General features: G+C 48.3%; 1 protein-coding gene across 1 annotated transcript; it reads right to left on the bottom strand.

Moving 5' to 3' along the window:
* Window positions 1-758: 758 nt before the first annotated feature.
* Window positions 759-20930, bottom strand: ALAS1 (5'-aminolevulinate synthase 1). Its single transcript, XM_069643197.1, has 11 exons — window positions 20612-20930; window positions 17738-17958; window positions 12583-12774; window positions 12202-12351; window positions 10395-10617; window positions 8517-8701; window positions 8005-8184; window positions 7131-7295; window positions 4940-5208; window positions 3735-3897; window positions 759-1040 (listed from the first exon to the last, which is right to left on the bottom strand). The coding sequence occupies exons 2-11, from the start codon at window positions 17955-17957 to the stop codon at window positions 880-882; spliced, it is 1908 nt and encodes a 635-aa protein (XP_069499298.1). The 5' UTR covers window position 17958; window positions 20612-20930; the 3' UTR covers window positions 759-879.
* Window positions 20931-21515: the final 585 nt, after the last annotated feature.

The following is a 21515-nucleotide window of genomic DNA, read 5'->3' as shown; positions in this document are numbered from 1 at the left end:
ACGATATATGATAGGTTATTTATAACGTGCTTAATACCTAGAGGTTTCTAAGAGTGGACCTGGGGATCAAACCTGTGTTCCTCCATGTCGTCTTGCTTTCAAGGCGAGCACGTTGCCGCTGAGCTATCCTCCCAAGACATGTTTTCTGTAGGTGGGGGAGGGAGGATCAGAATATGTTTTAGAGGGTGTATAGCACAAATGTGGTCTTTGTGTGGAGGAGGGAATAGAGAGGACTGCCAAGGAATCCAGTTTGCTGAGCATGAGAGTTGAGATTACAGTTTTCGTAGAGTGGTTGATAAGAAAATGCAACCTTTTCCGAATATTTAGGAGGTTACTACAAGTAGCAGTGGATGGCTTTTATAGATCTGGTCTAAAAGGTGTTGACCAATACATCAGGGGCCTGCAAACACCAAATCTCACGATTTTTTGGACTGCAACTCTCAATCAGCGTTAGCCACCATAGTCAAGGAGCAAGGGAGTTGTAGTGCAAAACATCTGAAGAGCCACAGGCTTCAGAGCTGTGCAGTTTTCCAAACAGAAATTGGAGCACAGGACCATGAGGAAGGATGTGAACAGGAGCACGTCAGAGAACCATCCCGGTATCAGTGAAGCCAGTCGCTGGAGTTAGTGGACAAAGTGAACCTAGGGCCAGAGTTAGTTCCAGCGCTACATGTATTTCTCCTCAGACCAGAGGCCACCAGCAAGCTGCCCTGAAAGGCAGGCTATTGATTAGGCTTCCAACAGAAAACAACGCGATATCAGGCAGACTGAGAATTTATTCCTGCGTTTCTTATTTGGCTCAAGGTTTTGCGATAAAACAGCGAAAATATATTTTTTAACAAAGGCTCATTGTGCAAACACAGAGCACGCTGCACGCCTTCAGCTGCGGACGGAGACCAGTTTGCTCATGCCGCTGAAGTAGGCTTTCTCCCGCTCACTCATCACCTCGAAGTGTAGAGGCCTCTGGCAGAAGTTACACTGGGCAGAAGAGTGCGGCTTCAGGGGCAATCCGACGCTGTCCCAGGTCACCTGCAGTTTTTCTGGAATAAAGAAAAGACAAATAAATGGTGGAGTCGGGGAGTTGGGGGGGGTGGGAGTTCTAACAAAACGTCACCACACAGTACGGAAAATAAACATTTTGTCAAGTAAACTAGATAAAAATGTAAACTTTTCATAAAATCCAAATCAGGTCGGACTCTACATATTGGCCGAAGAATAGGAACTAGTAAATAACTATGTAAAAAGAAATTTAAATATTGCACAGAGAAGTTCGTACCCTTCTTAAGTACTAATGGTGATATAATTAACATACTTTCCATAGTATAAGTAACGGATATCACCTGGGTTTCTTCAGCGTGTGAACATCAATTCATATCAAAGTACGTAAAAGGGTCACAAACCAGTACAAATACTTTTTTTTTAAACTGAAATAAAACAATTGGTGCTTTTTCCAGCCTTTTTCAGAAATTTTGCTTTTGCACGGTATACAAAACTTTTTTTTTAATTATTAAGGTTTGACTCAAGTATCAAATTATAAAACAAAAGAAAAAAGTAATGATTTTTTTTACGTTCTACACGTCTTGGGAAGGAAAAAAGGGACCCAATCTAAAGTATTAGGCGGTCTTTGGAGAGGGCAATATGGTTGAGATGGAACCAACCCGTTTCTACTGGAGCAATAGCTAGGCATGCCTTGACAGTCGCACGTCACCATTTACGTTCAAGGTTCTACCGTGTGCCCTCACCAGACTTCACATGATGTAGGAGAGGCAGAGATGTAGAAGTTCATTTAAAATGGCTTTCGTCAACAAAAGAGAAGGATTCGTCCATATTGAGCTCCACGGTTCGAATGAATCCCTTTGATGCTGACATGGTCATTCAGCTCTGAATGAACTATAACACAAGAGGTTGCGATCCAAGTCCCGAACAAGTATTTCAGAAAGTTATGTTCCGTTGTAGGGATTACGCCCCACACCACAGCTCATTCATGTGTCACCAAAGCTATGAATTTGCAGTGAAGACTTTTCACATGATCCTACAGACGTGTTTATGCTACCGGCTTAATCTTAGAACGGCTCCTTTGCCAGGAGAGAGTATCAGAGAAGATGACATACTAAGTGCCTTTGAGAATCTTACACCAATGTAAACCACAGTGTTCTCATTTTTCTAGCTGTCTGCTGCCAGATTGTAAGTTACATAGTGCAGAGTGGACGATTTACCCAGGCTAAAATAAAGACACCAGGCCTCCATGTACTCTATATGGGCCGTAACAACTTCCGCAGAGTGTCATGTGAGCTTGCATCACGGCAGCGGAACACGTGCAGAGGATCGGTGTCTTGCCAAGTAGTAGTGAAGCAGCTGCGGTGTAATGTGAAAAGCAAAGGCGCCAGCGCACATCCCCAACGTACCCCACTGGTATCATGGTCTCTTCCCCCAGATCTTTGGCAGCATTTTCCCTGTGTCGTTCAATTTGGTTGGCATCTTATGGACCACAGAGACGGACAGCTTGTGTCTGTCCTCGCATCTCAGACAGGCCATGAAAGAGGTATTACGCGTCAGCTGACCAGTACATGTCTAGAAACTGAGGTGCAAGTCAATATACGGAAGAACAGTTCCGGATCCCCCGGGGCGCTGAACTAAGCGTCGACCATCGCATCGGGTACAAAGAGCCAGGCCAACAAATACCACTTTGCCACACCATTTAGCTGAGGCGTTAAGTGGTGAAAATGGGTGGTACATTTAGGCTACTAGAATTTAGAAAATTGGTACAACAGTCACGTTCTTCCATGTATTGGTTACATCACCAAGTCAATAAAAGGGTTCAAAGCCAACTGCTCATTTTTGAAAGGTTAACTCCATTTTTGCTCGTTCATTGGGTGTTAGGGAACTGTTAGCACATGCGCTGCTTACGCTGCCCAACCAGTAGGATATCCAAAGAGACAGACCCCAAACCCCTAGACAAGAGACTGGAACCCGCAGGGCGCGGCTGCAAAGCCGGAAACTCAGCCACAAGCACTCATGCATCTTTTAATCTCAGGTTTGCATCCTGCTGTACAGGATCTGTTGTGCTTCACATTCTAAGACATAAGAGGTGCACGCCTGTCCTACTTAGCCAGCAATGTTTTAGGAGCGTCTCTTCGCTTTGCAAATGCTCATGTGTCCTGCGCACTTCGAGAGTTGGGAAAAGACCTAAAGTGAAATATGCGAATTTCTTTCAATTCCTTTGGTATATGTCAGATTCACCCCACTGTTTAAACCCCTGAACTTTTGAATCTACGCCCAACACCTCTTCAGTCAATGCCATATCACCCCAAAAACCAGACTGGGTGTCCACTAAGCAAAGCATGTATTTCTGCAAGAATAGGTTATACAAGCCACGCTTGACAAAGATGAATAATCTCACATACAACGAGTCGCCTCCTAGGCCTCTGCATGACCACCTCTGTCCACCACTTCCATTCCACAGCACCCCAATCTGTTCCAGCAGTCGCATCACAACAGCCAAGCATCAAGAGGGTACGAAGTATCAAGATTCTATTAAAAGCTGGAAAAGTGCAAGGCCTCCCACTGAAAAGGCAGCTTTCCGGACACTCGCCTAGCATTACACACAAATGCGGCCTGTGTGGGTTTTTTCTTGCTTTGTGTCTTCTCCACTTTTTAATATTAGAGTGCAACTAAATTGCTCCTTTAGAAACGTTTCCCCACTTGACTACAAGACCATATGTTTCTTCACTTACCCAGGAAGTAGTTCATCATCTGTGGTGTGTGGTGAGGGGTGGGCGCGATCCGCAAGAGCTCTTCACCACGAGGGACAGTGGGATAGTTAATTGCTTGGACGTAGATATTGTGATGGCTCATCAGTTTATCACAGATTTCAGTGTTTTTAGCAGCATCTGCAACCTGAAGAATCACAAACAACATTTTTTAAAAAGAGCTGAAATAGGCATGCCATTTACTTTTTTTATTGTCTATGGAAGGGGTGCAAAATAAACCCACAATTGGCATCAAGTACAAGATCCGTTGTAAGGCGTTATACAATGTACACTGGGTTGGAAACCACCCCATTGCCCCACGCCCAGCCCCCCCCCCACTTCTTGGTAAGACCTACTCCCAGGATCAGGCACTACTATTCATCTCTTCTCGTCAGTAACTCCCACATGTATTACTCTTAAGAAAGAGCCAGACAGACTTAGGCGTTTCATCTGGATTCTCTTTAGTCCACGAGAAAGAGCACCCGAACGAAAGTGGGAAGAGATTAACCCAGGACAATTAAAAGATACTGTAGCAGGGACGAGAGCCACCACCTGTGTAAACACATGCGTGCCTGGTTTTGAAAAAGGCGAAGTAGCCGAAACACGTGTCAACCAAGGGGGGGCTATGAAATATATAACTAAACTAATCAAGAGGTTAAAGGATACTCACTAAAAACAAGGAAACTGAAAGAGAAAAAAGATCACACGCCTAATTTTGTCTGGCACGTTCTTAAGAGTAATACATAGGAGTTATGATTAACTGAGCGGGTTGTATCCGTTCTACTCGGGCATAGCGACAAACGGGACAGCAACCGTAAGGATTCAGGCGCATGGGCAGAGTCTGGCAAAGGAACCCCCCACAGTTGTACTCAACATTCGTCTCTTCAGTGCTGCTCTGCTCTGGAGGCCAGGCTGTGCAATAACACATTTGGGCTAATAGCAGATACAACAGGGGCTTCATGGATACATTTTTAGTGTCCACGCTTGATATATAGGTGCACTGAAAAAAGGCAGTATTTTCAGTTTATAAAAACAGCAACTCCCATTTGTGGGAGATATGGGAAAAGCGACTGCTTCGTGGTCAGGTTGAGATTTTTTTTAAAATGCTGCAAAATCACTTTTAACCCAGTGTACACACAAAAACAGAAAATTAACAACTAAAAAGAATATCAATTAAAATGTTTAGTTACCCGAATTGGAATGATGTGACTGGGACAGTGCACAACGGGGAAGCCAGCGTCCATCAGCATCTGTCGCAGGAGTTTCACGTTGCGTTGGTGCTGGCGCCGTAGCGCCTGGCCCTCCTCACTCTTCAGAGTTTTAACAGATTCCATGGCACCAGCCAAAAGCATGGGCGGCAGAGAGGTGGTAAAAATGAAGCCAGCCGCATAGGAGCGAACAGTGTCTATCAGGGAGCTGGTGCTAGCGACGTATCCACCAACACAACCAAACGCTTTGCCTGAAAACAAACAGAAAGATGGTTCACCCTCAAAGCACATCACATAGCACTAGACTGCTCCAAACATATCGCTGCACTCGGCTTGGAGACCAAAGGAAGGTACATCATAGGAGCACAGTGTAACCGTGACTGGGGCGGTGGAGCAACTTCAACACAAGGAGTCGTTCATCGCCCAGGTGATCACTTACAAAGCAGCACTGTACAAGAGCCCACCCTGCTAACCAGAATAGGGTACTCAATAAGGAGCACCAAATCATGGTTCTAAATTGTTTTTACATTTGTATCAGTACAAATGTATTTGGTCTCAGGGATCAACTCTGCCCACTGTCCTTATTTAAAATACTGTCCCAGGCCCAATGTGAGGTTCGGAATTACTCGCAATTGCTGCTTCCAAATACCCAGTTGGTTAAAAGAAGAGAAATAGAGATCAAGTCTGGTTCCCACTTCACTACAATCAGACCTGCAACAACAAGGCACTAACACATAACTTCGCTGAACTAGCTTCAAAATAGGGACTAAACGAGTCAGTAATTATAGAAAGGCCCCGCACAAAGGGGCCCTGCTTGCTAGAGAGAGTGACCTTTCCCGCTAGGTCCCCTAAAAAAACAAAACAAACATTCACATTCAAATGAACTCTTGGACTAACTGCAAAATACAATACTCTCCCTGCAGCATGTGCCAGTACACAGAATCCCAATGCCACGCTGTGCCAATGCAAAGCAAGAACATTGAAATGCAAGCAAAGAACTTTCCATATTTTCCCATGCAGTCACATGTGTCTTTAGCAGGAGCAGTCAGGTTATAGGAGAGGCGTCTTACAACTAATTCAACCCGCCAACATTCCCAGTTATATTTCAGTGTAAAAACGATAAACTTGGACTGAGGAAGAGGCAGCAAAGAACTGAACGGAGATAAACTGATATGGTCGAGGAAGACTCTCTCTCTATATATATATATATATATATATATATATATATATATATGTCGTACCCACCACCCAACTGTTTCAACAACTGAGCTCAATCCTTCCCTGAACATGTGCAGGATGTCCAATGAAAACTACCAAAATATTCTGTAGAAGGAAACATCTCCTGCAGACATCTGCATCAACGTCTACCCCCACTCTCCCTCAATCCCCAACTTCAAAGAAACTGGTGAGAACGAGGCTTGCTTTAAACAGGATTCTAACCCACATCAAGGTTGATCTGCGGCATCATGTACATCCAGGCTAACGTGTACGCGTTTTCCAAGAGATTATACCAAACAGTAATGTACACAACATCAGGCGCCTGGATTGTGGTCTTCACACCATTGATGACCGGAGGGCCAGTCATTGCCTAAAAACACACCAATGTTCTCTTGCCCGACTTCCTCAGGACATGTCTAACAATGGGGAAAGGAATGGGCTGTAGGATGATACTTCATGCCAAACCATCAAAACCAGCCAACAACCCCAACACTGATCACGCTAGTTATAGTAGCCAATAGGTTTCTCCACCATTGTTTGATCTACGTGTTCTTCACTGGCTTGGCTTCCCTGGGACAGGTTGCTTTTTGAGGCAACGTATCGTGCCTACAAGGCAATTCATCTCGGTAGGCTTACCTACCTATTTCAGAAATTGGTAGTCACTGGAGAAGGCAGCAGTTGGAGAAACCCAATTTTGATAAATAGACCCCCCCCCTACCCTTTACAGAGGCCGAGAGCGCAATATGAAACTGGCGCTCGATAAACCTTGTTCCGCTTCCAGTCTCAGGCAACTAAAAGCCAACACCATCATTCCTTTTGTTGGATTGTGCTTTAGAATACTTTTTACTGCAGGTTTTTGCATTTTACTTTAATGGTTCTTCCTTTCTTTCGTAAAGCAAAGATATCCATGGCTAGGCTCCCGCTACATACATGTGCTAAACAAAAGAATGCATACCAAGAGTTCCCGAAATTATGTCCATTTTGGGCATAACTCCATCTCGGTCTCCAATCCCACCCCCACGTGCGCCGTACAGTCCAACTGCATGCACTTCATCGACAAAGGTTATTGCGCCATACTCGTGAGCCACGTCGCACATTTCTTCTAAAGGGCAGACTGCACCTGCAAGAAATGTACACAAAATAAGTAGTGGATCATGAGAAGACCAAAGAGAACATGTTACATACGAAATGGTGGCATATTCTAAAAGCCACGCTCTCCATTCACTTGGTTAGTACCACAATGTTATGCAGATAATCACGAAAGAGGTTGCGAAGGCACCGTTCCCCTTCTGCATGCCACACAATTGGTCACGCAGTAGAGCAGTGAAACAGAGCTCTGTTAAGATAGGACCTTCTTCAGTCAGATGAGGTAAGGCAGTACTTGATACTTTATTCAGTTACAGCAGTTAGGCTCATAAGATGACAGGACAAGACAGGAGCCAGAAGGAAGCCCACTGGCTCCCACCACCCAGGCTCCATGGTTTCCAACTGCCTTTGGGTGGAACACTTCCACTAGGCAACATTCCACCTCATCCAATATTCCACACATGACACAACTCAGACACCGACATCATTCACTCTGCACACACTTAGATCATCAAATACTCAAGTCGAGTCATAACACTTCATTCCCTTCACAACCAAAACACAGCAACATTACAGGCTCCTAATCTTTAGAGGAGTGGGTGGAGGCCATGACTATACTCCAATTTATGAATTAGATAGTAAATCTAAAAGGAGCACAAGCCACCAGTGCCACCTTTTAGAAATGTCAACCCACTGCAAAGACCACCGAGAAGCTGCCCCAATAACCTGAAGCCATGCCTTACCATCCATGGAGTGCACAGTCTCAAAAGCAACAATCTTCGGGACGGACGGATCAGAATTCTTCAGGATATCACGGAGGTGGGAAACATCATTATGGCGGAAGATATATTTGGGGACACCGCTGTTGCGAATCCCCTGTATCATGGAGGCATGGTTCCCAGCGTCAGAATAGATCTCACAGCCTACGGACAAGAAATCAAGGTTTACTGTGGCCGAAAACAACAAACAGGCGTCTTGAGAAGCTCTGAACAGAAGCTAATAAAAGCATGCACAGAATCAAAGGGGCCCCATCGCCCACAAACACCAAAATAGAGGCGTAGCACTTCCAAGCAATGCCAAATTCCACAACCGGAACCAACATAAGAGGAGTGTTTAGAAAATGAAGCCGGGTTCAGTGGAGCATCCTAAGCAGCTTGATTCATTGCGACGGTCGCTGTCTAAGATGTGCCTAACACCTGCCAAACTATAAGCAACCAAAACAGTCCGAGGTTTTCAATTCAAAATGTCTTCTTACCTGGTAACATTTTAGCCAGGGTGAAAAGGGTAGAGTCGTTTGCCACAAAACAGGATGAAAACAGCAAAGCAGCGTCTTTGCCATGGAGATCGGCCAATTCTCGCTCCAGCTCAACATGAAATTTACTGGTCCCGGAGATGTTCCGGGTCCCTCCGGCACCAGCCCCATGATGCTTTAAGGTTTCCCTGTAAAAGAGGCGGAAACACAAACGTAAAAACATAGCCGCTGCCTCCGCACGCAGACATGCCGGTCCAGGTAAACTAGCAAACAGGCACTGTTGCACGCCATATTTAAACTCGCCAATAACAGGCCATAAGAATTCATCAATGTCTTACATGAAGGATAACATTAAACTAACACCTCAAATAGAAGGAAAAAAAAGAGTCAACAAAGCGAGAGCAGAACAAAGCATTTCACTTCCTAACGAGGTTCTTACGGTTCCTTGCCCTTTGGTGGCTACTAATGACAGGGAGAGGATGCGAAGCGTGACTTATAGACAGGAAAGCCAACAGGTTAACTGTAAAGATAAATGAATGAAGCAAGAGTGGACTGTGCAGGTGGCTGTGCTCTGACATGTGGACATATAGCTATTGCTATTCTTAGATTTCGTATGTTGCCGCTTTCCTTCACACACACCACAACACAGACACAGTATCCAACTGCACCCAAGCCTATCACGCAGTCATTCTGGATCTTCAAATATCCCGCACGGAGCCACTTGCAGAGGACCTGATCAAGCCAGCCACCATCCCGTCAGGGCGCCCCAAAAAGAAGGGCCCAAAAACCTGAAGTCACAAGCCAACATGCATGCAGGAGAACAAGGCAGAAAGAACAACAAGAGAATAAGAATAATGTTTACACAATTCAAAAGGAGTACACAAAGCCCGACTGTATTGCCCTATTTGACCTAATCCTTTTCATTGAAAGTAATTTCTAACCAACTCCATCTTACCGGAAATGCACAGGCAGGGGTTATGTAAAGCACTGAAATTTAACAGGAAAACAATGTATATATCTTCAAATTAAAAATAAAATGCAAATATTTAGATAAAAGTAAGGTAGAAGAGGGCATAAAAAATAGATAAAAAAAGTTACTGAAAACGGCAAACTATAAAGAGGTCAGCAGGGGAAAGAAACCATGTTATGGGGCGCAATTTAAGGGGGCTGCTCTGGAACTAAAATATAACAAATATACAAGAGAAAACACTAAAAATTAATAAAAACAACAAAAAAAACAATTCTGTGAGATTGCTGGATATGAAATGTAAAAAAATTATAATCATAGTCTTGAGTTGGGCATGCAGCATAATGGCCTTCACGAATTGGGCACACAGTTAATTTTAAAACCTGTGATCTCCTAATCCATCCCACCATCAAACGGAGGGGCGTGCCCTAGCAACGTAGAGAAGCGTAACTGGACGGACAAAGAAGGAGGCCCTTGAGTCTGGCCCGAAGTCTGAGGTGTTTGGTGGAGATGTGAGAGGTCAGCAGAAAGGCTCGTCTTATACTGAAATCTAGCGCTCGCGACATCAATTTCCCTGCACAGACAAGAAATGTATACGAGCCATTTCTTTGAAAGATCGCGTATGTTTTAGAGCCAGATTTCCCCAGCGCAAGGTAGAATTGCCATTGCACCAACTGACCCAGGTAGTGCTGTGAAATGCAAACCTGTCCTTACTTTTGAAAGGACTGATTCTACTTTTACTGGGCCTACTTCTGACACCATTTATGTATACATAACCGGAAGGTTAATCCTACATAATCAAACACAAAAATCCAAACTACTCTGCCTCGAGGGCAAAGGCTATTCGGTAGGTATCCTAGGTGTCCATCCATAGACTATCTACATGCAGGTTTTATTACACAAAGAATACTCACATAACAGCCCCAACGACCCGCGGGTGGCGGCTCATCCCCAGGTAGTCATTGCTGCACCAGACGGATACCTCCTTCTTGCTGATCAGCGAGTCAGAATAGTCGTCTGCCATAGGGAAGGCGCGAGTCCGGCGATTCACAGTCTTAAACACGCGGTACGTATGATCCTTCTTTTTGTCATCAATTTTCTTCTCAAAAAACTTGTCATACATGAAAGTGTTCACAGCTGGAAATTAGAGAACAGAGTCAATGAAGACAAGCCAGGTTTACAACATAGCCAAGAAACGGCAGAAAACTAAGCTCTCGATTTGCCATTCCTAGGTTTACTGGGCAGCAAGCAAGTGACTGGAGCTTGGAGAACTTGTGACGCGACTGCTGCGCACGCGACTGCAACAACAGCTGGCACGAAAGAGCCTCGGGTTCATGCAGTGAGCCATTGGAACGCAATCAGCTGATGGGCCCAAGAGAACGACTGTATAATAGCACAGATTGCAAACACCTCCCTCAAAAAAGAGACATGTTCTTCTGCAGCCTACGTGGTGGTCCCTCACCCTATGCAGAAAGCAGGTGGGCAATCTGCAGATTGAAGCATTCCGCTCTGAAGGCGACCACCTAAAAAGGGAGCCACCTGTACCAAAGAGCGGGGTTTGCTTTTCAAAACCTCACCCCACTTCCATTCGTTGGTCATTCATTTTGTCACTAAATAACGTGGTTTTACAGTCACATGACCAGAAAAAAAATGAAGCATCTCAGTTCTGCTGTTGTGTTCACCACTCCCCCATTATAAGGTGTACCCCTTTTAACATTGTCTTTTAGGAGCTTCTTAAGAAACTTAAGAAAATCTATAACGACAAAGCCCTCACTACCCCATCCTGTACGACTTTTTTGCATCATAAACACGCTTCATAACATTTGGTAGCATTGCCTTCTACCGTATGGAGGTCCCAAGATGTCATCTCATGATGGCAGGGGCAAGGACTTGGGCACAAAGTGCTTAGTTATGGAACCGATGCTCACTTAAAAACAACCCACACATGCAGTTTCAGGAACCACCTGAAGACTTCTTCCAGTCCACTGTTAAGCTTCTATTAAAGTGCAACGGGTCTAGTCTCAGGCATCATTGCTTTGGCACTTTAACGCTCATTTGCAGTGTGTCTATATATTCCCACTTTACCTAGTGCGGTGGTGTGCAGATGTTACAGACTACAACTCCCAACAGCCCTAGTCAGCATATTCAATAGTGAGGGATTTCGAGAGTCGCCGTCTAAAGCATGTGGAGAATGGCAAGTTGCAGACCGCTGACCTAGTTAGTGCCTCTTACTCAGAGGTCACTTATGAATGCAAAGGATAATGGGACCAAGACCACAGGATGCACTTGCACAGCTTGCAAGAGGTTTGTTTGCAGGACATCACTCTCACAGGTCATAACACTACCCCCCACTACCCCAGGATCCCCCCCTTCCCGGTCCCCCACTTACAGACTTGCCTTGAAGTCAAAAGCAGTTTAACATATTAAGTACTGTCAAAAGGCTCTACTCTGGCGCATCGATGTCCCACCACAACCTTTCCCTAGTATTGTTCCTGGTCAAGAACTCCATTGGATTTCTTGGACATGTACATCCCTCGCTGAAAGCATGCCAGGACCGGGGACTATGCCTTCATCTATGAACCATATGGGTTGAATTTACACAGAGACATGTTCTGGTAAGAGAGCAGAGGGGGGCCTCGGGAATCATCAGGTAGGTAGTATTGATAAATGGAGCAGGCCAATCCCACACAAAGGCAGAAGGAAGAAGGCAAGCAGAATTACATTTCGGCATATTGTCCTGGAGGAGATGGGACACGGTCTCAGGTCTTTGCTTCAGCACAACATCCTGGAATTTCTTTAACAAGCCCGGCTGCTCCTTCCCATCCGTCTGGATCTTAATAACATCTGGTTTCATCGGGGAGTTGGCCAATTCTACACACAACAAAATATAAAAGTTAAAAGAAATCTCATGCATTTTTTAAGCAGAATGTGTACTCTTTAGATTTTTATAAAGCAGCACATCACTAGCAAACCAGTCACCAGCAGATTAGTAGTTCCACGTGAATGGATCCGGGCTAGCGCCCTGGTTACCAAATCACTAAGCAGTGTAGAAAGGTGTTGAAAAAGGGCAACAGGGAGGTCAAGACCTGAAAAACCACATACCTGTCCTCACAGCCTGCATTTCCTGGACATCCTCCTGCAGCTCCAGGCTCGCCTTACGGAACACGTTGCTGTTGTCCGGGTTCATCTGCGCTGCCAGGAAGGGGCATTTGGTGGCAGTCGTTGCAGAGTGACTCGGTGGCAGGTGGGATGCTGCAGCAGGAGGCTGGGCCACGGATCCGGCACTGCTGGGATCTGGAAGGACACCAGAGCATGTCACTGTTAGAGCCCTGGAGGCATCTTCTGACTGCTACACACAGGAATCGGTCAGCCTGCATGGAAGCGCTGTACCGGCTGCCAAAGCAGGCACAAGAAGGATCACCCACACCCAATGTAAAGCAACACCAACCAAAAAAATACAAAACAAAAACCACAAGTATACTTTAGTTTGAACCCTGTATGCCTCATATGGTTTAAAAAGCAGAACGCCTGATGGGAGCCAACGGAGATCTGCATGTACGGGATGTTCCCATGGGGGTACAGGTAAGGGCGCGGAATAACACGGGTGCTGGCATGGATACAGGGAGCACGAAAGATAAAAGAGGGGAAATTGGGGGGAGGTTCATTGGGGCACTCAACAAGATGTTGCAACTGGAGCGTTACATAAAAAAAAAATTGCTTTGTTCCATCATTTTGAAACATGCACAATAGGTTTGCCATTTGTGTTTTTGAGCCCGTAGGATAAGCATTTGGTTACCAAGCTTAATCGAAAGAAAGCATTTGGATCAAATGGTTAGGGAGAATAAACCACTAAGAAATGAAAAAGAAGAAACAGACAAAAAAAAACCCCACACCTTTGGGTGGAATTTTATTTACGTAAGCTTGCGTTTTTTTTTTCCTTCTGGTGTCCGGCTCCGTCGCGAAGTGGTGAATCGTGAAGCGAGAGCCGGCAGGTCACACTGGGGTGGGTGGGGGATTCCCCACCCATTCCGAAGCTGGCATGGATTCCAGAGGCTTCAGAAGTAAAGAGCCCATCGCGGGCAGCTCATCGGGCGTGGGAGCAGGAGTGCGCAAACACCAAAGACTGCGGCGTACAGGGGATGGCACCGCCGGGATCTGGCCAGCTGAAGCCTCCTCCTACGCGTTATATAAATATAACGCGCCTGTATACTGTAAGTGTTTCTAGGCGCGAACACGGAGCGACTGTGCAGAACGACGCTCAGCATTGGCAGCCAACAGGACAAACATGCCAGCTCTCAATGCCCGCAGTGGTGCAGGTAAAAGAGTGCCACCAGAGGGGGTGGCAGCTCTGCATGCTGGCTTTAGGGTTCCACACATGGACACGCAGATGCTTTGCCCCTGTACCATGCTGGAGTGGGAGTTCAAGCCGGATAAGACGAGAACAGGGGGAGGGCGATTATAGAATCCCCTCTTCCTTTTGCACCCGTTGAGCCGGAGTGGGGTGTTCAGAGGCTCCAATAAAGTAAGCAAACGGGCAGGTGGGCATCCGGGCTCATGAAATAAAGCTGGCGAATTCTGGACTCACTCCAAGGTGCCAGCCCTACTCCTACATGCATGCCACTTGGGAAGCTTGGTTACCAGTTTGCCTGCCACCTGCCTACACCCCGCCCCCAATCCCCAAACGTCTGTAATTTTCCACCCTATAGATCTCAGGAAAGAACAACCACCAGACTCGAGTCACTGCCCACGTGAACACAATCCCCATAATTACAATAAGAGGGACTGGTAATTTCCCATCATCTGAAATGCTAACATTTGAGATTAAGACGGATTGATTTTATATGGGACCCCATTTCGAGGTCAGCCATGTCCAATCATTCCAATGAACCCACTAATTCTCTCCGCAGACTCCCATCTCATTTACTCTGAAAGTACATATAGGTGTTTAAATATATGCAATTAAAGTCGAATCCGAAGAGTAAACTAGGACTATACCATTTTAAAATAGTAAACAATCAAAATTCAGTATTCAAGTAGACCATGGGGATGTTATTGGGAAAAGCTAGCAGCAAAACAACTGCTGGACATGGTGGGTTCCTACCAGTAAAACTGAAATAAACAAGTGGGATGAGCACCCACTCAAGATAATAATATGTGACTTTGCAAACAGGTGGGGAGACACCACTTAAAAACACAATATTCCATTACAATGCCCTTCTTCCCTCCGAGCCTTGCCTCTCCTGATGTTGTAGGCCTAGAACTCACTAGAAGCTCTGTCTGCTAAGGACTTACAATAAACCTCAACCTGACAAAGCATTCAATCTTTGCATCCTCAAAGATCTTGCAGTCCCTTTGCACAGACTCGTAGAAGTCCCAGACTTATGCATTCCTTGTCAGTAAAAGGCGTTTATATACTAACCTGCCGCACTAGCACCTGGATCACATTTGCTTCAATAGCAAGAGAGGGACACAGGATTAGCTTTTAACCAACCTTTTCAAAAGAGTAAAACCGATTCTTCTAGCAAAGTTCTTAAGGAAGAGAACCAGCTATGTACCTTGTTTTCTTGGCCTGTCTTGTTGGAATGTATACACTCTAATAAAAATATGAATATAAAAAACAGTAAGAGAAGCAACTTTTGAAGAGTCAATCATTCATTGAAGATGCAAAAGCACATGGTAAGTGGCCCGTCTCTAAAAGCGAAATTAAACTATTGCCCCACTCTCACCCTACTAAATGCGTGTAACAGAAATCATGCGTAAGGCTCTGTAGAGCTCAGACTTGCCACCATCAATGGTTCCAAAACCTTTGCCACAATAAACAGCAGGGGAATTCAGCGAAAGACCGGGATCAGCGGTCTGACCCAGGTGCATGCTTACCCGACTACCGTACAACACTGATGTTATTAACTACACGCCGGAAACCGAACGGGCACCAGAACATAAAGCACGGGACATCAGCGGATGCAGGGGCAACATTTGAAGAAGCGGGTTTTCAGACTCCTGCGATAGTTAAACACATTAGATCTCAGAAAACCTACCTGTATTCCAAAGGCGGTGGCATTCTTGGGCAGTAATGTGCTCGCTAATCACTGAGATCATTACTAAGACCAGCACCTCGATAGGTCAATTTGACACCACATCGGAGGTTCAGCAGGAAAAAACATGTATTATCCTGCAACTCACTAGCCGTAATAGGGAAATGATACTGGTGGACATAGTTTGCTAAAGGGGACATAGAAATGTGAATATTCCTGGTTAATCGAGAGACAATCATTTTATGAAGGACATTTTATCAAAGTCTGAGTTGTAAGTGACCAACAAAACGAATAGAAAGCTGGCTCAGATAGTACCTTTCAGGGTGACACAAGAAACGCCCTCAAATGGGAGGAGGATACCTATTGAAGGAACCAGAAGCACATGCACTCACCACCAGTGAGGGGTCAAAGGGTAAATGCGAGTCCCACGCTATCCAAACAAGCCACTACCTGCAAGAATATGTTAGACAATATGGCAACAAAAATAACGATCCCCAGGCTACACATCCAAAGCACACGTGCCTTGAAACAGAGTAAACACGCTATACATTCAAGGGTTTAGCTTGTACTAGTACGGGGCCCATTGCAAGGGGAACGTGCAGGTGGGGGCTCCGGCCCCTTTATAGATCAACACGAGGCCCACCGATGTTTCCGACTGCCCATCTCACGATCCACTGCCATAGACTGTTGGCTCTGTAGATATTTTAGACTACAATTCCATTGAGCGCCAGTAGGCAAGGTCAGTGGCAAGTGGTCCAGGCAATCCTAGTCCAAATTATCTAGCGTGCCGAAGGTTGTACACCCCGTTGTGAAATGGGCACATTTAATATTGTGCGCCACTGTGCTAAGTAGACAGGAGTCTTCAAATGGAAAGAGTTGTACCCCATAAAACCTGTACAATTTTCAAACTCAGCAACGATGCTTCCCAGGGCTATGCACGTGTTCCCACCCAAAAGCGGTCTTACAGCTTCACCACAAGATACCGGATCTGAGGGCCAAGAACCTGTGCACTTCCTTCCTTCGGCAGAGCGTCCTGAGGAAACACAATGATCCAGTCACCCAGCGAATGGCACGAGCATTCCTGTCTGCCTTTGGGCTGCATCACCCTAAATTAACAGGCTTTTCTGTACGTCCAGGAATCTGAGGATAACGTACAGCGCACCAACTGTTGGCGCTCAAGGAGCCCCTCATTTAGAAATGAATTGTACTAGTGAAAGGCACACATCACCAGAGACACACATTTCCCAGACGATAAGAGGCCACATTACAAAGTCCATTATCAGAAAAGACACCACAGCGGTCACCAAAAAGCGGCTCCATGAGCGTGAAGTAAACAAGGAGGTTCATGAGTGGAGACGGAGGCTCGAGGTCCCACTGAGCAGCCACCCAAACTGTCCTGCAAAGTGCTCGTTCTCAGTGGCCAGTGGTACACTCTCTACTAACAATGGGTCAGGTTTAACATTTGACACAGCTGAACATTTGAAGCCCACCCTAACCGGAAGTTTACAAAATGTTGTTTCTAGAAAAGACATCATACTGGGCGCAATTGGAATCGTAACAAATGAATTCTCACCACGTTCTCCGCAAACAAACGAAAGGGCGCGCACCGACAACACATTATGGTGCACTATGAAATCTCGTGTTTCAAATGCTTAAAGTGCCTTGGATAGTAATGGCAACCGCCACACCTTGACCAGGCCTATGGGCCCTTGTTATCGATTATTCTTTATCTTTTATGAGCTGGCACGGGCCAATTCTGTACCAACTGGCATTTGTGGGCATAGCCACCCCGCTCCGATAATTCCAAAAGTGTGGGGGAAATTCTTGAGTGAATTTCAAAACTAGAAATTGTGTGGAAGACGAGAAGACTGGCAGCATAGGGCGCTCATCCAGCATAGGGAGCTCATCCAGCGATCTTGGAAAATATATGGGGTTAAACCCCAAGTAGTGGCCGCGTTGTATTATTGACCTCTATATGCTCCATTTAATCTGGTCACCATTTTTTTTGTCGTCGCGACCGGGTACACATATATATATGGATGTCTGTTTGCAAGGGGGGGGGGGGGGGAGACTGGAAAAGGTGAAGGGGCACCCCCATAAAAGACACAAAGTGGAGTGATCGACTATGGTTGACTAAGAGGTCGATTTAACAAGGTAGAATCTTGTCGGGTATAAAGCAGGTTCTGCATTAGTGGTATTTACATTGTAGTCTGATAACTCACCTTGGCTACCAGGGCAGCGCTTATTGACCTCCTTTCCTGCCAGGTTGCTCTCCTTGGCTTCCTGGCTGTGAGCAGCAGAAGTCTGCAGGGCACGGGCAGTGGTTCCCTCCATCATCACTGGACATCTCTGGGCATAGGTGATCAGTGACTGACCGGCCTTCTGCAGGAATGACTGAGACACCCTTGACAGGAAGGGGCAGCGGCGGGCAAAGGCTTCCATTCTGGAGAGAGGATGAGTAACGAGTAAGGGTCAGCTTCCCCTTCAATGTGCACACTACCTGCGATCCGATGCCTATCCCCGCCACTCTACCCCTTAATCCCCCATCCAGTGAAATCTCACCTAGTCTTCTCCACTTATGTCAGCGTACCCCACATTCATGCCCATCTCCCTTTGCCAACCCACCCCCTCGAGTAATGAAGTCCCTGCACATGTGCCGCAGCCCATCCCCAGACAACATCACCTGTGCCAGGGTCCCTCACCAGACAACTCGAACTTTACCAAAACGCCCCCCGGGTACTGACACCTGTGCAAGAACCAATCTTCTCCCCACCATGCGCTTCCACCTGTACCAGATGCAACACCAGACACCTTTACCCGTGCCACATTTTCCCTGGCACCACCCCACCAGACACCTCTACCTGTTCCAGATGTCACCGCGAGGCACATTCATTTTGGAATTTGACACAGAGGAAGGCGATGGAGGGAAGGTTGGGGCGGAAGAGGGCTTAATCTACACCTGTACCAGATCTCCCCTTCAAGGAACCCCCACTCGAGCCTGCTCCAGCCTGGCACGAGCAGCTCCACTTCATCTCCTCCAGAAACTCTCTGTGTGCCCAATTGCCCCCCGCCTGTGCCAGATCTACCCTCCAAGGAACCCCCACCTGAACCTGCTCCAGCCTGGCACCCCCACCTGTGCCAGGTCTCCCATCCAATGAACCCCCACCTGAGAGATCGCCAGCCTGGCACCAGCACCTCCAACTCATCACCTCCAGAAACCTTTGTGCCCAATTTCCCCCTGTCACCTCCACCTGTGCCAGATCTCCCCTCCAAGGAACCCCACCTGAGAGATCTCCAGCCTGGCACCTACACCCATGCCAGCTCCAGCCTGGCACCCTCACCCCACCTCATCTCCTCCAGAAACTTCTCTGTGTGCCTGATGGCCCCTATCGCCTCCACCTGTGCCAGATCTGCCCCCCAAGAAAGCACCACCTGAGAGATCTCCAGCCTGGCACGGCCACCTGAGCCAGCTCCAGCCTGGCAGCAGCATCTCTAGACACCTCTCTGTGCCCGATTTCCTCCTGTGCCAGATCTCCCCTCCAAGGAACCCCCACTTGAGCCTGCTGCAGCCTGGCACCTCCACCTGAGCCAGCTCCAGCCTGGCACCATCACCCCACCTCCTCCAGAAACCTGTGTGCCCTATGTCCACCGTCACCTCCACCTGTGCCAGATCTCCCCCCACTCCCAAGAAAGCCCCAACTGAGAGATCTCCAGCCTGGCACCTCCACCTGAACCAGCTCCAGACTGGCACCATCACCCACACCTCATCTCCTCCAGAAACCTCTGTTCCCGATGTCCCCTGTGCCAGATCTCCCCCCCTCCCTAAGAAAGCCCCACCTGAGAGATCTCCAGCCTGGCACGGCCACCTGAGCCAGCTCCAGCCTGGCACAGCCACCTGAGAGATCTCCAGCACCTCATCTCCTCCAGAAACATCTGTATGTGTCCGATTTCCCCCTGTCACCTCCACTAGTGCCAGATTTCCCCTCCACAGAACCTCCACCTGAGCACGCCTGGCACCAGCATCTCTAGAAACCTCTGTGTGCCCGATTTCCCCATCACCTCCAACTATGCTGGACCCCCCTTCCACGGAACCTCCACCAGAACCTGCTCCAGCCTGACATCATCACCTGAGCCTGCTCCAGCCCGGCACCAGCACCTCCGCCTCATCTCCTCCAGAAACATCTCTGTGTGCCTGATGTCCCCTGTCACCTCCAACTGTGCCAGATCTCACCTCCAAGGAACCCCCACCTGAGAGATCTCCAGCCTGGCACCTCCACCTGAGCCTGTTCCAGCCTGGTACCTCATCACCCCCAGAAACCTGTGTGTCCGAGCCCCACCTGGGCCAGATCTCCCCCTCCCAGGAAGCCCCAGCTGTGGCAGATCTCCCCCTCCCAGGAAGCCCCAGCTGTGGCAGATCTCCCCCTCCCAGGAAGCCCCAGCTGTGCCAGATCTCCCCCTCCCAAGAATCCCCAGCTGTGCCAGATCTCCCCCTCCCAAGAATCCCCACCTGTGCCAGATCTCCCCCTCCCAGGAAGCCCCAGCTGTGCCAGATCTCCCCCTCCCAGGAAGCCCCAGCTGTGCCAGATCTCCCCCTCCCAGGAATCCCCAGCTGTGCCAGATCTCCCCCTCCCAGGAAGCCCCAGCTGTGGCAGATCTCCCCCTCCCAGGAAGCCCCAGCTGTGCCAGATCTCCCCCTCCCAGGAAGCCCCAGCTGTGCCAGATCTCCCCCTCCCAGGAAACCCCAGCTGTGCCAGATCTCCCCCTCCCAGGAATCCCCAGCTGTGCCAGATCTCCCCCTCCCAGGAAGCCCCAGCTGTTGGCATGTCACCCCCTCCCAGGAAGCCCCACCTGTACCAGATCTCCCCCTCCCAGGAAGCCCCACCTGTACCAGATCTCCCCCTCCCAGGAAGCCCCAGCTGTGCCAGATCTACCCAGATCTCCCCCTCCCAGGAAGCCCCACCTGTGCCAGATCTCCCCAGATCTCCCCCTCCCAGGAAGCCCCAGCTGTTGGCATGTCACCCCTGCCAGTGAAGCTGCCATGCAGCTCTGCCCCCCATTATAACGTGTCTGTGCCGCGCTTCCCCGGGCCCCCTCACCTGTGTGCCGGCAGAGGCAGCCCCGGTGACAGCGGTGACCGGGAGAGCCAGAGGACGAAGATGTGCACTGACCCTGTGCGTCCAGCAGTGTCTGCTTCCTGGAATCCTGTCCGAGAAAGGGACCTTATCGACGCCCCGCCTCCGGCGCGTCACGTGGGCGGCACCCGCGGGGCGAGGGGTGAGTCTGGGTGCCGTCAGAGAGAGGGACCTTAGCAACGCCCCGCCTCCTGCGCGTCACGAGGGAGCCACCCGCGCCCCGCCTCCTGCGCGTCACGAGGGCTATGCCCGCGGGCTCGTCTGGGTCCCGTCTGAGAAAGGCACCTTAGGAACGCCCCGCCTCCTCTTCATCACGTGAGGTGTACGTTGGGACGCGTCTGGGAAGTCACGTGCGCACTCCCATCACCGCAGGAAGTTACTCGTGCAACCTCGTGGCCGGCAGCTGAGAGCCACCGCCGTTCCTCCAATACTGAGTGTATTTATGTGCATGGAGTTTTTTTTTTAATACGGTGTGACCAGTGCTTTAAGTGGGCCGGGGCCTGCCGGGGCCGGGCCCCGCCAGTCTCCAAAAAGTGGGGCTGAGCCAGGGCCCTGCCGGGGCCCCCCAATCGCACCACGCCATGGCAGGACGCATTATCCCGCCACGGCCGCAGCCGCAACGGGAGATGCGCCCGCCAGTGTAACGTTAGGCAAGTGGACAGAAGTGCCAGCCAGCCACAGCGTCGCTGAGGCTGGCTGGCACTTCTGTCAGTCACTGTAACTTCCCTGATGACCCCCCCCATCTGAGGGGTCATCAGGGAAGTTACAGTTCCTTTGTTGGCCATCGCCAGGTCACTGACCCTCTGTGAACCCGCAGGCTCCATGATTTAATATGTAGATTAAATCACGGAGCCCGCGGGTTCCCAGA

The sequence above is a fragment of the Ambystoma mexicanum genome, chromosome 2p (genome assembly GCF_040938575.1).
Source record: "Ambystoma mexicanum isolate Mex_15411 chromosome 2p, UKY_AmexF1_1, whole genome shotgun sequence".
NCBI classification, from domain to species: Eukaryota; Metazoa; Chordata; class Amphibia; order Caudata; family Ambystomatidae; genus Ambystoma; species Ambystoma mexicanum.
The sequence above is the reverse complement of the archived record's forward strand: the minus strand, read 5'-3'. Positions and strand labels throughout refer to the sequence as shown.